The 18,385-nt window shown below is 43.7% G+C and overlaps 1 protein-coding gene across 7 annotated transcripts in view; it reads left to right on the forward strand.

Annotated features, from left to right (window-relative positions):
* Positions 1–18,385, forward strand: part of TSPAN9 (tetraspanin 9) — a 468,673-nt gene that overhangs the window by 267,545 nt on the left and 182,743 nt on the right. For 6 of the 7 annotated variants that reach the window (XM_056517265.1, XM_056517266.1, XM_056517268.1 and 3 more), the window contains one exon: positions 3,789–3,868. In XM_056517265.1, coding sequence (XP_056373240.1) covers positions 3,806–3,868 — 63 coding nt within the window. In that variant the 5' untranslated portion in view covers positions 3,789–3,805. Of the gene's footprint in view, positions 1–3,102; positions 3,869–18,385 lie in introns of those variants that run through there. The other variant, XM_056517264.1, reaches the window with a different exon arrangement.

Raw genomic sequence — 18,385 nt, forward strand, 5'->3', positions numbered from 1 at the left:
TTTTAAATCAACTGGTGCCAGAAAGTTAAACAGATTTGTAAATTACTTCTATATAAAAATCTTAATCCTTCCAGTACTTATCAGCTGCTGTATGCTCCACAGGAAGTTCTTTTCTTTTTTAATTTCCTTTCTGTCTGACCACAAGTGCTCTCTGCTGACACCTCTGTCCATTTCAGGAACTGTCCAGAGCAGGATAGGTTTGCTATGGGAATTAGCTCCTGCTCTGGACAGTTCCTAAAATGGACAGAGATGTCAGCAGAGAGCACTTGTGGTCAGACAGAAGGGAAATTAAACAATAAAATAACTTCCTATGCAGTATACAGCAGCTGATAAGTCCTGGAAAGATTAAGATTTTTTTTGTATTGAAGTCATTTTCGATTCTGTTTAACTTTCTGACACTAGTTGATTTTTTAAAAAAAGAAAGTTTTCTAGAGGTGTACCCCTTTAAGGAATGTGTCTAACAAAAATGGGCTGAACAAAGTGCAAAGTGGAGAACTTCTTTAGGTTGTATTATAAATATATGTTTTAGCCCTGCATTCAGATTGCTACATAAAAACAGTGGTCTCCAAACTGTGAACCTCCAGCTGACGGCTGTCCGAGCATGCTGGGAGTTGTAGTTGTGCAACAGCTGGAGGTCCACAGTTTGGAGTCCACTGCCCAAGAAAGACAGTGGCATCCTTGATAGCCACCATATTGGTTGTTACCACCCAGCTTTCCCCAAGACACAGAGCTAACTGTAAATCGCTGAATTGAAGTTACTACAATTTGACAGAAGAAAAACAGAGCTAATTTCTAACAAAAACAGTGCCGCCACACCTGACCTCAGGTTGTGTGGTATAACAACTTAGCTCTATTCACTTTAATGAAACGAAGCTGTAATATAACACACAACCTGAGGACAGGCGTGGCACTGTTTTTTTCTTATCCTGGACAATCCCTTTAAGCTAAATATCATTACTCTAAAAAGGTATTCAGAGGCTTTCACCTTTTTAATACATTTAACCCATCTTTGGATGATAGTAAAATTTAGTAAATTTATGATTAAGCCCCACCTACTTGTCATAAAGTGCCATGATTGGCGCAAATTAAAAAGTTGCACATTTTTATAAAAAATAGATGCAGGCTAAAATGTGTGACTTTGTGTCACCAGAAAACTATTGCATAAATTCCCTCCTCTCTCCCTGCAAATCCTGGGAGAATATTTAAAGAGTACCTGTCATAGTGCAAAAAAAAAAAAAAAAGTAATTTTTATGTGTCTTGGACCTATATATCTCTAACAAATAGCATTTATACTGTATGTTGCTCACTTGCATTGTGTTCTTGCCTTCTGGAGGGGGCGTGTCCATCTCTCTTCCTCACTGTAATGACTCATCTGCTCTGAGTCTGGGAGCAGCCTGGCAGTCTGCAAATCACTACACAGTAGTTTTTATGCCTACATTTTCTATCTGTTCCTAGTAAAGCTGGATGCTAATCAACATAGCTGTCACTATGTTTGTCATTCAGTTTTCACAGACTCCTGAATATCTGATCAGCTTCTTTGTCATTCAGGAGTCAGAGAAAGCTTTGGCTTTTCAAGTTTGCTGGGAGTTGTAGTTTTGCAACAGCTGGAGCTGAAGTTTGTAAAGCACTGTGTTAGAGCAGTGTTGCCTTTAGCTTTTGCAAAACTACAACTCCCAGCATGCCCACACATCCTTTGTCTGTAGTTTTGCAAGAGCTGGAGGAACACAGCTGGAGAATACACAGCTCTAAAACAGAGTCTTACAAAGATTGAACCCCCAGCTGTTGTAAAACTACAACTCCCATCATGGGAGTTGTAGTTTAGGAACAGCTGAAGGCTGTAGTGGTGCAATGGTGATCTCTTATACTGGATACCAACACGCTTTACGGCTGGTATCCAGTATGCTGCAAAGTACAGAGTAGTCTGTCTGCATAAAGACAGATGACCCCTAGTGGTGGCTATTTTCATTTGAGTTTTTTTTTTTAGTAAAATTGACATTTAAAAAATAAATAAATGTATATTTAAAAAAGTCATCTTATCAGTAGTACTACAAAATATAAAAAGTATTTCATAATGACAGTGCCTCTTTAAATGATGCAACATCTGAGAGAACATGCCACATTTTTTTTTTTTTACTGCCAGATTCATACGAATTCCGAGACTCTGTTCGCATATAGTATTTTGGTCAGTTTTTTTGGGGGCAAAATCAAGAGTGGAACACAGAAAAAGTATAATAAACTCTTTATAAAAAATGAATAAATAATACATTATATACCCAATTATTTTATTATAATATTTTATGCTATTATTATTGCTGTTGTTCATTTTATGTTGACTACTAATTGCATATTATTATGAATGTTTTTTTTTTCTTTCAAGCAGGGTGCCTCCAGCTGTTGCAAAACTACAACTCCCAGCATGCCCGGACAGCTGAAGTTGTAGTTTTCCAACAGCTGGAGGCACCCTGATTAGGAAACACTAAACATATATATATATATATATATATATATATATATATATATATATATATATATATGTATATATATATATATATATATATATATATATAGTATATTCATTTTATTGTTACTATAATACTTTGTTATCTCCCATTTTGCATATTTTTATTTCTCTTCTTATTACCATCCTTACATTTTGCACATTTTTCTTGCTATGCCTATTACTATCACGTTATGGCTCTATTATTACTACTACGTTTTATTATCCCCTGCCTATGATCATTACTATCCTGTTTATGCCTATTTCCAGCTTACATGTTATTGTGTATAGATGATTATTACAGTTCTATTGATCTTTTCCGTTGTACGACACACCGAGCTGCTCTCCTTTTCCTGATTTCTTTTCCCCAGCGGCCCCTGACATTGAAGAGATTCTCTGCCCTGCACATGTATAGTCAAACTTATACCAATAAGCCTTTTTAAAGATATTATGTCATGTAGGCTGTGCCTGTGCGAAGTCCTTTGCCGCCTCCATTGGCTAATGCTAGAGCCGGGAGGGGACAGAGTAAAGCTGTATTACTTGAAAGCTGCTTCAGGGATTTTCTGTGGGATTGCCCACTAGTGCAGCAGCTGCTGATGCTGCTCCTGTATCTGCAAACCTTAAAAAAAAAAAAAGACCTCCACCGGCAGATACCACACCGGGAAGAGTCCTCAACCTTTTGCCAAAGTCTCCTTTAGGTGATGCCAATAGGATTTTACATGCCAGCCGTAGCCTTTGTTGACCACAACGTTGGCTACCAGGTCTTCTTGAAAGTTCTTGTTTGACCAAATTGTATTGTGTAATCCTATTATACGGAGACGGAGGGCACTGGGCAGCCCACCCCATTATCCCCCCCTAATCAACCCCTTCCCTCCCCTCCCTGCCCTCCTCTTGGAAGCAGCATCCCAGTGTGTGGGTCTCTCATTAGGACCTTGACAGCCGGCTAGTCTATATATATTTATATTTATTTTTTATTTACCGTGTGCCGGATTTAATGCTGAGACATGCAAAACAATAGCTCGGGGAACGCTGAAGCTAAAGACTATGGAAAAGTCGAGTAGCGAAGACTCTTCTATACACCGAAGTCCATCTGTGGACAGCAGGGACTCAGCTAAACCTTCTACCTCCAGCAGGGAATTTGGTAGAGGATTCACGGCCGGAGCTTTTTATGGCAATGCAGGATCTCGTCCACAGAGCCACGCCGGCGGCGTGAAGAAGGACAAGTACCCTGCGCCCAAAGGAGGCAAATATGTTGTCTTTTACCTGGATCTATCCTTTGTTTTTCTTCTAGAATTTAAGAAGTGCAACATGGCGAGAGGCTGTCTGTGTTGTTTGAAATATATGATGTTCCTCTTTAACTTGATATTTTGGGTAAGTCCATTTTACGCTATTACTTTATTTTACTTGTCTGTCACTGTCACAACGCCAAACGGATCCCGTTGGCATCGTTTGGTCGACTTGATTCATTCTGTCCGGCAGCCATGGGGTTAAAGCAGATGTCATGAATGCATCATCCAAATTTTGGGGGAAAACAATTATGCATTGAGTTTGCATTGACTATTATGTATTGTTTTTGCATAGCACCATATTTCGAGACCCTGTTCCGTTGCATCGCACCTCAGCTTTCTTAATTCTGTCCGGCAGTAGCGGGGTTAAAGCAGATGGCGTGTCATCCACAGTTATCACGATTTTAACGTTCGTAGAAGTTTTTTTTGGGGGGGGGGAAGTTATTGCATTAACTTTGTATTGGTTTGCATGGCACCCGACCTATTTTGAGACCCTACTCCGTTGCCAGCTTACTTAATTTTATCCGGCAGCAGCGGGGTTAAAGCAGATGACATGTCACCTAGATTTAAAGTGAACAATTATGTTGTTTTTAACGTTCCTAGAATCTTTTTTTTTTTTTTTTTTGGGGGGGGGGGGGATTATTAAGCATTGGCTATGTTGTTTGAATAGCCCCCCAACCTATTTCGAGACCCTGTTCCGTTGCATCATACACCAGCTTTCTTTATTCTGTCCGGCATAAGCGGGGTTAATGCAGATGCCGAGTCACCTAGAGTTAAAGTGGACAATGATCAAATTTTTAACATTTCATGATTTTATGCATTAACTTCATGTTGTTTAAATAGCACCCGACCTATTTCGAGACCCTATTCCGTTGCATCGTACCCCAGCTTTCTTCACTCTGTCCGGCAGCAGTGGGGTTAAAGCTGTTATTGTGTCACCTACAGTTAAAGGGAACAATTATCAAGTTTTTAGCATTCCTAGAAAAAAAATTCGGGGAAATTTTAGGCATTGACTTTGTGTTCTTTGCCTAGCATCGACCTAGTTTTAGCTATTTGATGCCCAACTTCAGGTGGGCATCTGTGTTGCAGATCAACGTGATTGTATAATGCAGTGTTTCCCAACCAGGGTGCCTCTAGCTGTTGCAAAACTACAACTCCCAGCATGCCCGGACAGCCTTTGGCTGTCCGGGCGTGCTGCAAGTTGTAGTTTTGCAACAGCTGGAGGCACACTTTTTGGGGAACACTGGTATAACGTGTCATTTATGGGTTATTCAAGCAGCTATAGCATGGGGGGAATGCAGTAAAATGAGGACTGCAGGATGCCAGGTATTGGGGTGGGGGGGGGGGGGGGGGTTATGTCTATGCCAGTGTTTCCCAACCAGGGTGCCTCCAGCTGTTGCAAAAACTACAACATGGCATACTGGGAGTTGTTGTTTTGCAACAGCTGGAGGCACCCTGGCTGAGAAACACATTTACAGAGGCTGGACTTGTATTTTTACTCTTCTTCGGAGGTAGCATAACTTCTTGTCTTCCCTAGACCTCCTTAGAACAGTGTTTTCCCAACCAGGGTGCCTCCCGCTGTTGCAAAACTACAACTCCCAGCATGGTGTAAGTTGCAGTTTTGCAACAGCTGGAGGCACGCTGCTTGTGAAACACTGCCTCTTATCCAAAGCGGACTAGTAATTCTACCTACGGCCACTGGTATATATCGGATCACAGTGCTTTGTGACAATGGACAAACTCAGCTCTGCTGCGTTTGAACAAGGATGCAGCTAAGGACTGATTTGACTTTTGGGGGTAGGTAGGACAGAAAGGGTTAATAGATTGTAATACAACCCCCCCCCCCCCCCCTTCTCCTCTTCTCCCAAGGCAGCTCCTACATACAGTAAGCCAGGCTTGATGCAGCAGTGCCGGTTATGCGCACACACAGCTCGCACTAATCAGCAAAAGATAGATGTCCATATGCCGCATTATTACTGAGTGGAAGCCCCCGCGTGGGCGCTTTATCTAATCGATTACCCTGGCTCATCCTGCCCGCAAGCAGGCATTGGTATACAACCGCCATAACGTAGATATATGATATATAACAATATACAAATATAACTCTATATAGTTATATTTAACATTAACGTAAATATAACATTTATTAATCAATGGCTATAGGATGCCAGCCTATACCATGGCACCGCACGCATCTGTCCCCTGTAGCATTTGCAGACTAATGAGTGTGAGCTCAGTGAACTGTCAGTTTCGGTCTCTATTTGCCCATAGGTTTCCCCATGGCACTTTTTTTTTATTTTTTTATTATTATTATTTTTTACTTTTTTTTAGTTTTTTGTGTGTGTGCATAATTATATCTACAGGGACATAAAAACCCATAGAAAAATAATGTTCTGCAGTTTCTTCCAGAACAGTAGAAATGATCAAAGGTTGCCGAGTTCCCCCTATGGGATATATTCCAGTTCTGTTAACTATTTGGGTTTCTGATGTTTGATCCTTTATGGTATATTTGACGTTTTTTTTTTTTATATCGTATGGATTTCTAGACTGTATATATCTTTTTCCTGTCCCCACAAGCGAAAATTTTTAATATCCTATTACAGTGGTCCCCTAACTGTGGACCTCCAGCTGTTGCAAAGCTACAACTCCCAGCATGCCCGGACAGCCGTTGGCTGTCCGGGCATGCTGGGAGTTGTAGCTTTGCAACAGCTGGAGGTCCACAGTTAGGGAACCACTGTAATAGGATATTTACATTTTTAATCATTTTTTAATTACATTTTTAACAGCTGGAGGCTCACAATTTGGAGACCACTATCCTATTAGATGTTTTCCCCAGTTTGTTTTCCATTACACAGAAAGACCCTTGATTTCAATGGTAATCATGCAATGCTTCATTTCTCCTGTGGGGGCACTGTGGGGAAAGTGATAACTTGCTGCAGAGCTGATCACTGCAGGTACCGCCAGTGATCAATGTGAAGGAACCTTTTTAATAGAAGAGGGGTTATCAAAAGGGGATAACCCCTTTAAATTAATAAAAGGGGAACCCACTGTGATTAACTCTTATTGCTTATTTAAAGGGGTACTCCGGAGTACACAACTACCACAGAATAGGGAATAAGGGTCTAATTGTGGGAGGTCCCAACTAGGTCTCCGGTATGGTACCCTGCTGCTCAAAATTCCTCGTAGAGCTCCGACTTCCTTTTTTGGAGACGAGCAAGAGTGATGACCCTTTAAGCCAATCACTGTCTGAGATAGGACCGCCATCACTCCCACTGGTCTCCGATTGTGGGAGTCAGAGTACTCAGGAGTATGGTGAGTATAACAGGGAGAATTAGGCTCGGTACAGGAGATTGTAGAGGGTCCCAGCGGTTGGACCCCCTTTGCTTACATACAGTACTTATGATTTGTGTTCCCCAGAGTACCACTTTAATATTGAGCTCATGTGCAGGGTTCATGATTTGGGGGGAATCATATCTAGGCTTCACTTCACCTAGGGTAGAGTTAGTTTGAGCGTTAAAGGGGTAGTCTCATTTACAAAAGTTATTCCCTATTCACAGGTGGATCGGTGGGGGTGCTTAGCTTCCCAGCGATTTTGGGAATGCAGGTAAATTGTGCCTGTAATTTAAAGAAGTGCATTGCACATGTGCGGCCAGTGCTCCATTCATTCTCTATGAAGCTTCTGGACATTGCCAAGAGCTGAGCTTAGCAATGCTCGGAAGCCCCTTAGAGAATACTTGACATATGTTACCTGGGTTCAGTACATACTAGATCAGGGCTTTCCCATCCAGTGTGCATCCAGCTGGTGCAAAACTGCAACTCCCAGCATGTCTGGACTGTCAAAGTCTGTAGGAGCATGCTGGAAGTTGTAGTTTTGAAACAGTTTTGCAAAAACTGTGCTAGATAGTCTGCCGATTATGCCAAAATCGGCAGGCTTAACCAACATTAATCGAATGGGTATGCACATGAACCTATTGTCATTACAGAAAGATATCCAATAGCTAGTTAAGCGTCAGGGGTCTGACTGCTGGGGCCTCCACCAACGTTTAAAACAGAAAGTAAACGTCCTCTGAATGAATGGAGTGACACTGTGCATGAGCGGTCAGGGCTGCATTCATTCTCTATGGAGCTTTTGGACATTGCCAAGCAATGAGCTTGGCAATGCTCCTAAGCCCTATAGAGAATGAATGCAGCCCTGGCTGCACATGCACATGCAGCCCCATCCATTCAGAGGATGTTTGCCCTTCATTCTCAGAGATAACTTTCTATAATGATAATAAGCGGTCTATTTTGGTGGCCAATCTTGTCGATTTAGGCAAAACCGGCTGACCTTGTAAAATATATTGAGCCCTGAATTTAATTTCGAATGTGATTTTGTTTCAGCAGCTTACTCCATTCTCCCCAGTAGGAATATTTGAATGCAAGCATGTATAGGGGGGTCGAAAGAGATGATAGTCACTCAAATGGGCATGTCCTAGTGGCCTGTTTGGTGTGTAGCCCAACACCCCCTTTCAGATACCTCAACCCTAAAAGGATTTTTGGATCAAGTATCCCGTAAAACCTGTATAATTTTTTCCTATTCCTCGATAAAGTCTGTTTTGCACCGTATTTCGTAGGTTGTGTATCACAAGTGTATTTGAGATTGCTGCGCACCATCTGCCATCCCTTCTTACACAGATTAAACTTGTCTGAGCCGAGGTCGAACGCTTATGGCTTTTAATTATGACGCTGGGATTTTGATCTATACCAAACAAGGCATTTACGGGGGCGTTGCAGACTCGGATTAGGTCCATGTGCTTGACACGCAGACTACTGGCACCACGTGGTGACTCGATCCAAGAGAGTCCTGTGATGACACCGAGCATGGACTGTAGAGGGTGTTCACGGTGTGAACAATTCCTGGAATCTCCTGATTGGCTACATGACACCGGTGCTCCCAGCTGGCAGTTACGCACTTACTTAAGTAGTCAAGGAGTTGTATGTGAATGTATTTAAGGGGGCACTGAAGTCTCCGGCTTATCAAAAGAGCTTCTTATACCATTCTGGAAGGTCCTATAAAGTAATGATCAGGGGGAAAAGTTTGAAGAAAGATTTGTCCAAACCCTAAAGAGCTCGTAAGGAGAGAGCAATAGTGTTGATCAGTGTTTCCCAACAAGATTCACCTAAAAGTGCAACAGGGTGGCATTGGTCCTTGTTGGATGGGGAGTTGCAATGGGAAGAGGGGAAGGCATGGGTGGTTGTTGGTAGGGGTTGCAATATGAAGGAGGGAGGCATGGGTCCTTGTTGGGTAGGAGTTGCAATGAGAAGAGGGGAAGGTATGGGTTACTGTTGGGTGGGGGTTGCAATGGAAAGTGGGAATGCATGGGTAGTTGTTGATGGGGGTTGCTATGGGGAAGTGGGTAGCATGTGTGTTTGTTGGGTGGGGTTTGCAATGGGAAGGAGGGTAGCATGGGTTATTGTTGGGTGGGGGTCCCACTGGCAAGGGGGTGGCACAGGTCATTGTTGGGGGTTTCAATGGCAAAAAGGGTGGCATAAATCATTGTTGGGGGCGTGGGTCTCAATGGGCAGGGGGATGGCATGTGTCGTTGTTGGGTGTGGGTTGCAATGGGAAAGAGGAGGCATGGGTTCTTGTTGGGTGGGGTTGCAAGGTGAAGGGAGGTGGCATGTGTTATTGTTGGGTGTGGGTTGCAATGGGAAAGAGGAGGCATGGGTTGCAAGGTAAAGGGGGTGGCATGTGTCGTTGGGTGGGAGTTGCAATGGAAAAGGTGGCATCTTTCATTGTTGAGTGGGGTTTACAAGGTAAAGGGGGGCAAGTGTGATTGTTGTATGGGGGTTGCAATTGGAAAAAAGGGGGCATGAGTTGTTGTTGAGTGGGGGTCTCAATGAAAATGAAATGGCATGTGTCTATGTTGGGTTGGGGCTGCAATGGCAAAGAGCGTGGCATGTGTCCTTGTTGGATGGGGGTTGCAATGGGAAAGTCGGTGGCCTGTGTCATTGTTGGGTGGGGGTTTCAATGGTAAGGGGGTGGCATGTGTAGTTATTTGAGTCACGGTTGCAATGGGAAAGAGGTTGGCCTGTGTCCTTGTTGAGTAGGGGTCTCAGTGGAGAGGGGGTGGCATGTGACCTTGTAGCGTAGGGGGTTGCTTTCATTTACTATGGAGGCTCTCCCGCCTCGATGCCCGTGGCTGATGGAATAGTTATTATTTTGTGCTCTTACTACTCCAGTTCCCCCTCCAGGATAAATGCTCAGCTGTGCTGCCATTGACATACAGGTGACAGAAACCAATGTAGGAATTAGAGCGGGTGTGAGGCAGCTACAGATGAGCTTATTTGTAAGAAGGGGAGACAGTGCCGGCAACCAAATGCTACTCCCCTGTACAGCAAATGGCAGACTAAACTTCATATATATAGCAGTATTTACTTTATATAAGTGTTTCCCAACCAGGGTGCCTCCAGCTGTTGCAAAACTACAACACCTAGCATGCCGAAGGCTGTCCGGGCATGCTAGGAGTTGTAGTTTTGCAACAGCTGGAAGTACACTAGTTGGAAAAAGACTGCTTTATACAGTACATATAGCGGTATTATATCTAAAACTAATACAGTAAAAAAAAAAATATATATGAATATATATACACACACACACATATATATATATATATATATATATATATATATATATATGAGATTAATCAAAACCTGTCCATAGGAAAAGTTGCTGAGTTGCCCATAGCAACCAATCAGATCGCTGCTTTCATTTTTAACAAGGCCTCTGCAAAATGAAAGTAGTGCTCTGATTGGTTGCTATGGGCAACTCAGCATCTTTTCCTCTGGACGGGTTTTGATAAATCTCCCCCATGTATTCTACTACTGTCTAAGTTTGTTTTACAAATAGCGCCAATCTTGTTCATAGATATTGCAGCTCAGCCCTGTTACATAAACAGGGCCCAGCTGCAATACCCGAAATAACCTATGCACAAGAGTGGCGCTGTTTGGGAAAACAGAATGGAGGTAGCTCATTTTCTAACGTTGAACAATCCCCTGAATACCTCACAGGGCACACTTTGTAAGGAATTCTCAGACAATGCCCGAGATGACAGATGCAGCTGCTCCAGGACGACCTCTGCAAAAACAATATGGTGATGTGGTGTTAGGGGGGTGAACAGCTGCCCCCGTGAGTCAGAAAATACAGCGTGTCAGATGCCACCAGCGTGGCGGGGTCACTACAGGTGTAGGGCGTGTTTGATTGAAAAAAGACAGGTGGAGGGTCGTCCATGGCATGTGTGGTCAGGGGGATGAGGCTGATGATAGTTTTGTCGCATTAAAAAGTTTCCCATCCTCCCTGTTCCCATATCTCATTTATATTATCTATCTACCTCATATCTATCTATCTCCTATCTATCTATCTATCTATCTATCTCATATCCATCTATCTATCCATCTATCTCATATCTATCTATCTCATATCTATCTCATATAGATAGATATGACATAGATAGATATATCTCCTATCTATCTATCTCCTATCTATCCATCTATCTATCTCATATCTATCTATCTCATATCTATCTATCTATCTATCTATCTATCTCATATCTATCTATCATCTATCTATCTATCATCTATCCATCTATCTATCTATCTATCTATCTATCTATCTCATATCTATCTATCTCATATCTATCTATCTATCTATCTATCTCATATCTATCTATCCATCTATCTATCTATCTCATATCTATCTATCTCATATGTATCTATCTATCTCATATCTATCTATTTATCTATCTATCTCATATCTATCTATCTCATATGTATCTATCTACCTATCTCATATCTATCCATCTATCTATCTATCTATCTCATATCTATCTATCTCATATCTATCTATTTATCTATCTATCTCATATCTATCTCATATCTCTCATATCTATCTATTTATCTATCTATCTATCTGTCTATCTCATATCTATCTATTTCATAACTATCTATCTCATATCTATCTGTCTTATATCTATCTATCTATCTATCTATCTATCTTATATCTATCTCATATCTATCTATCTATCTATCTATCTATCTCATATCTATCTGTCTGTCTATCTATCTCATATCTATCTCATATCTATCTATCTATCTATCTATCTATCTCATATCTATCTATCTCCTATCTATCTATCTATCTATCTATCTATCTATCTATCTATCTATCTATCTATCATCTATCTATCTATCTATCTATCTATCTCATATCTATCTATCTATCTCATATCTATCTATCTCCTATCTATCTCCTATCTATCTATATATCTATCTATCTCATATCTATCTATCTCATATACATGTGGTCTGTTGCCATGGAGACACATAGGTCTGCATTGAATCTATAGATACAACAAGACTATTTGCAAAGTCCATTTTTAATTCTTTGGAAATGTTTTGTGATGGAAATAGCCAATAACTATTCCTCTAAATCAAAGCATTTCCCAACCAAGGTGTCTCCAGCTGTTGCAAAACTTCAATTCCCAGCATGCCCGAACAGCCTTTGGCTGTCCGGGCATGCTAGAAGTTGTAGTTTTCCAACAGCTGGAGACACCCTGGTGGTGAAACACTGCCTTGATGTCACGTAAGGGGGAAGACCAGAATAGCAGAGCGCACGAACACTGTAGCCGGGAGCTCAGCTTTCCATATAAATGACCAAAAACTTATTTCCCCTTGGTATATATAATCCATGGTAGTTTTCTATTTAGGTTTTATTTTAGTCCACACTAATGCAATTTGAGAATGTAATATTTTTTTCCCCCCTTGGAAAATTGTTAATCCTTAAAAGGGGAATTTATTTGAGGTTTTTTTTTGTACCAGCAAGAACATATAGGAAGTTTTTTGATTTATTGCTGTAATTTTACAGCTCACCCTACTTTAATTAACTATTGCTTCATCATTACTGGGATTTCACGGCAAAGACATAAATCATAATTTCGGGATTGGGTTTTGTGTAATGAATCACCCCCTTCTGATGTAAATGGGGGTAATGGGATATTGCTATACAGCTGTGATGGGCATGGGGCAGCCGGGGTCCTTAGAGGGTCACATCTATATATAGAAAACTCAATGTGTGTGTATGTGTGTGTGCATGTGTGTGTCACATGTTACTTATATGTCCACAAAAAATATAGGATAGTTAATTTAACCCTTAACTACCCCCATTTGTAAGGGTCAGGGTTTTTGTTTAAAGTCCCATACAAGTCTATGGGAAATATATGTTACTGCATAACTTCCAAACGGCTGGAGATATTTCGATAATACTTGGTCACATGCTACTTATATGTCCACTTAAAATATAGGATAGTTAATTTAACCCTTAACTACCCCCATTTGTGAGGGTCGGGTTTTTTGTTTAAAGTCCCATGCAAATAAATGGGAAATATATGTTCCCACATAACTTCCATACGGCTGGAGATATTTCAATAATACCTGGTACACATATTACTTATAAGTCAAAAAGATATAGTTAAATTAACCCTTACCTACACCTTTATAGAAAAGATGAGTTTTTGTTTCAAGTTCCATGCAAGTATATGGGACTTCCATTACCTTACTCCACAAGCTCCGCTCTGCATCTCCTGGTGAATGTGTCAATCTGGCTTGCAAGCCACACCCCATCTCACAAAGAGAGGAGGTCGGGATAGGAGGTCGAGATATGAGGATGGGATATGAGGTCGGGATATGAGGATGGGATATGAGGTCAAGATAGGAGGACGGGATAGGAGGTCAGGATATAAGGATGGGATATGAGGACAGGATATGAGGTCGAGATAGGAGGACGGGATAGGAGGTCGGGATATAAGGTCGAGATATGATGACGGGATATGAGGACAGAATATGAGGATGAGATATGAGGACGGGATATGAGGTCGAGATATGAGGACGGGATATGAGGTCGGGATATGAGGTTGAGATATGAGGTCGGGATAGGAGGTCGGGATATGAGGTTGAGATATGAGGACAGGATAGGAGGTCGGGATATTAGGTTGAGATATGAGGTCAAGATATGAGGTCAAGATATGAGGTTGAGATATGAGGTCGAGATATGAGGTCGGGATATGAGGACGGGATAGGGGGTCGGGATATGAGGTCGAGAAATGAGGACGGGATATGAGGACAGGATATGAGGACGGGATATGAGGATGGGATATGAGGTCGGGATATGAGAACAGGATATGAGGTCGGGATATGAGGTTGAGATATGAGGACGGGATATGGGGTTGGGATATGGGGACGGGATATGGGGTTGGGATATGGGGATGGGATATGGGGTTGGGATATGACAACCATATATGGGGATGGGATATGAAGTCAAAAGCTTCCTCCTTTGTTGATTTTCCTCCCCAACAAGGATGGGGAAGGAAAAACCGGGCAACTCCGGGTACTCAGCTAGTATAGTGATAAAGTACGATTTATTATGTAGTGATCAAACTAGCTGTTAAAATGTAGTCACACAGTCCATGTAGTGTGCACAGTGCAGTCACACAGTCCATGTAGCGTGCACAGTGCAGTCACACAGTATATGTAGTGCACACAGTACAGTCACACAGTCCATGTAGCGCACACAGTGCAGTCACACAGTCCATGTAGAGCACACAGTGCAGTCACACAGTCCATGTAGAGCACACAGTACAGTCACACAGTCCATGTAGTGCACACAGTGCAGTCACACAGTCCATGTAGGGCACACAGTGCAGTCACACAGTCCATGTAGTGCACACAGTACAGTCACACAGTCCATGTAGGGCACACAGTACAGTCACACAGTCCATGTAGGGCACACAGTGCAATCACACAGTCCATGTAGTGCACACAGTACAGTCACACAGTCCATGTAGGGCACACAGTGCAGTCACACAGTCCATCTAGGGCACACAGTGCAGTCACACAGTCCATGTAGAGCACACAGTACAGTCACACAGTCCATGTAGGGCACACAGTGCAGTCACACAGTCCATGTAGAGCACACAGTACAGTTACACAGTCCATGTAGGGCACACAGTGCAGTCACACAGTCCATGTAGTGCACACAGTGCAGTCACACAGTCCATGTAGTGCTCACAGTACAGTCACACAGTCCATGTAGCACACACAGTACAGTTACACAGTCCATGTAGGGCACACAGTGCAGTCACACAGTCCATGTAGTGCTCACAGTACAGTCACACGGTCCATGTACCGTACACAGTGCAGTCACACAGTCCATGTAGGGCACACAGTGCAGTCACACAGTCCATGTAGCGCACACAGTGCAGTCACACAGTCCATGTAGTGCACACAGTGCAGTCACACAGTCCATGTAGTGCTCACAGTACAGTCACACAGTCCATGTAGCACACACAGTACAGTCACACAGTCCATGTAGAGCACACAGTGCAGTCACACAGTCCATGTAGGGCACACAGTGCAGTCACACAGTCCATGTAGGGCACACAGTGCAGTCACACAGTCCATGCAGGGCACACAGTGCAGTCACACAGTCCATGTAGGGCACACAGTGCAGTCACACAGTCCATGCAGGGCACACAGTGCAGTCACACAGTCCATGTAGTGCACACAGTACAGTCACACAGTCCATGCAGGGCACACAGTGCAGTCACACAGTCCATGTAGTGCTCACAGTACAGTCACACGGTCCATGTAGTGCTCACAGTACAGTCACACGGTCCATGTACCGTACACAGTGCAGTCACACAGTCCATGTAGCGCAAACAGTGCAGTCACACAGTCCATGTAGGGCACACAGTGCAGTCACACAGTCCATGTAGCGCACACAGTGCAGTCACACAGTCCATGAAGAGCGCACAATGCAGTCACACAGTCCATGTAGCGCACACAGTGCAGTCACACAGTCCATGTAGCGCACACAGTGCAGTCACACAGTCCATGTAGAGCACACAGTACAGTCACACAGTCCATGCAGGGCACACAGTACAGTCACACGGTCCATGTAGTGCTCACAGTACAGTCACACGGTCCATGTACCGTACACAGTGCAGTCACACAGTCCATGTAGCGCACACAGTGCAGTCACACAGTCCATGTAGCGCACACAGTGCAGTCACACAGTCCATGTAGCGCACACAGTGCAGTCACACAGTCCATGTAGCACACACAGTGCAGTCACACAGTCCATGTAGAGCACACAGTGCAGTCACACAGTCCATGTAGCACACACAGTGCAGTCACACAGTCCATGTAGCGCGCACAGTGCAGTCACACAGTCCATGTAGCGTGCACAGTGCAGTCACACAGTCCTTACATTTCTGGAAGCATTTCCCACAATTAAAAGAAAATATCTTCTCCTTTGCAGCAGTTGTTGGTTTTCTATTTGCTGCAGGGACAGATTTCATAAAACGAAGCAGTCAGACACCTGGGGCTTATCAGGGTGCAGGGATTTATCAGCGTGCAGGGATTTATCAGCGTGCAGGGATTTATCAGGGTGCAGGGATTTATCAGGGTGCAGGGATTTATCAGGGTGCCGGGATTTATCAGGGTGCAGGGATTTATCAGGGTGCAGGGATTTATCAGGGTGCAGGGATTTATCAGGGTGCGGGGATTTATCAGGGTGCGGGGATTTATCTGGGTGCAGGGATTTATCAGGGTGCAGGGATTTATCAGGGTGCAGGGATTTATCAGGGTGCAGGGATTTATCAGGGTGCAGGGATTTATCAGGGTGCCGGGATTTATCAGGGTGCAGGGATTTATCAGGGTGCAGGGATTTATCAGGGTGCCGGGATTTATCAGGGTGCAGGGATTGATCTGAGGCTCCTGTCATAGAGTTCTCTTTCTTTCCTGACCGCGCTCTTAAGACTAAAGCTGCATCCTCCTTTCCCTGCAGTACTTACTATCAGGTGTTTTCTACTGATGCAGAAAGTGATACGCTGAGAGATTTACAGATTGCTGAGCTTGTAGATGTGAATGTACACAGGAAGTCGGAATATATTGCCGGGGGATGGCGACCGGGCAGAATTATTCAGTAGCTGCATTGTATTTTCTTATAAATTTCTAATTTTATATTTATGTGAGGGTATTAAAGGGGGTCTCTACTTTGGCACATTCACAGTTATTAAGGGTCTCATCCCAACCACGGGTCTAATGTCCCAAATTAATAGCATGGTTATAGCATTTATGCACTATCTGGTGGTATTATTTCATAGTGTTGAGCGGCATAGGCCATATTCGAATTCGCGAATATTCGCGAATATATGGACGAATATTCGTCATATATTCGCGAATATTCGCGTTTTATTTTCGCATATGCAAATATTAGCGTATGCGAAAATTATATACAAAAACCCGCACAAGCAATTCGCATATGCGAAAAGTAGCATATGCGAATTTTCGAATATGCGAAAATTCGCACACCTGTCTCACACAGTAGTATTAGAGCCTTCTTTACACCACACAAGCTGGAAGCAGAGAGGGGTGATCACTGTGATGTGTACTGTGAAAAAAAAAAAAAAAAAAAAAACGAATATTCGTCATTACGAATATATAGTGCTTGTCACGATGCCGGCTGGCAGGTAGTGGATCCTCTGTGCCAGAGAGGGATTGGCGTGGACCGTGCTAGAGGATCGGTTCTAAGTCACTACTGGTTTTCACCAGAGCCCGCCGCAAAGCGGGATGGTCTTGCTGCGGCGGTAGTGACCAGGTCGTATCCCCTAGCAACGGCTCAACCTCTCTGGCTGCTGAAGATAGGCGCGGTACAAGGGAGTAGACAGAAGCAAGGTCGGACGTAGCAGAAGGTCGGGGCAGGCAGCAAGGATCGTAGTCAGGGGCAACGGCAGGAGGTCTGGAACACAGGCTAGGAACACACAAGGAAACGCTTTCACTGGCACTAAGGCAACAAGATCCGGCGAGGGAGTGAAGGGGAAGTGAGGTGATATAGGGAAGTGCACAGGTGTAAACACTAATTGGAACCACTGCGCCAATCAGCGGCGCAGTGGCCCTTTAAATCGCAAAGACCCGGCGCGCGCGCGCCCTAGGGAGCGGGGCCGCGCGCGCCGGGACAGAACTGACGGAGAGCGAGTCAGGTACGGGAGCCGGGGTGCGCATCGCGAGCGGGCGCTACCCGCATCGCGAATCGCATCCCGGCCAGAGGCGGTATCGCAGCGCCCCGGGTCCGTGGAACCGACCGGAGCGCTGCAGTGAGAGGAGTGTAGCGAGCGCTCCGGGGAGGAGCGGGGACCCGGAGCGCTCGGCGTAACAGTACCCCCCCCCTTGGGTCTCCCCCTCTTCTTGGAGCCTGAGAACCTGAGGACCAGACTTTTGTCCAGGATATTGTCCTCAGGTTCCCAGGACCTCTCTTCAGGACCACAACCCTCCCAATCCACTAAAAAGAAGGTTTTCCCTCTGACCTTTTTAGATGCTAAAATTTCTTTGACGGAGAAGATGTCCGAGGAGCCGGAGACAGGAGTGGGGGGAACAGATTTGGGAGAGAAACGGTTAATGATAAGTGGTTTAAGAAGAGAAACATGAAAGGCATTAGGAATACGAAGAGAAGGAGGAAGAAGAAGTTTGTAAGAGACAGGATTAATCTGGCGCAAAATCTTGAAAGGAC

The sequence above is a fragment of the Hyla sarda genome, chromosome 4 (assembly GCF_029499605.1).
Source record: "Hyla sarda isolate aHylSar1 chromosome 4, aHylSar1.hap1, whole genome shotgun sequence".
NCBI classification, from domain to species: domain Eukaryota; kingdom Metazoa; phylum Chordata; class Amphibia; order Anura; family Hylidae; genus Hyla; species Hyla sarda.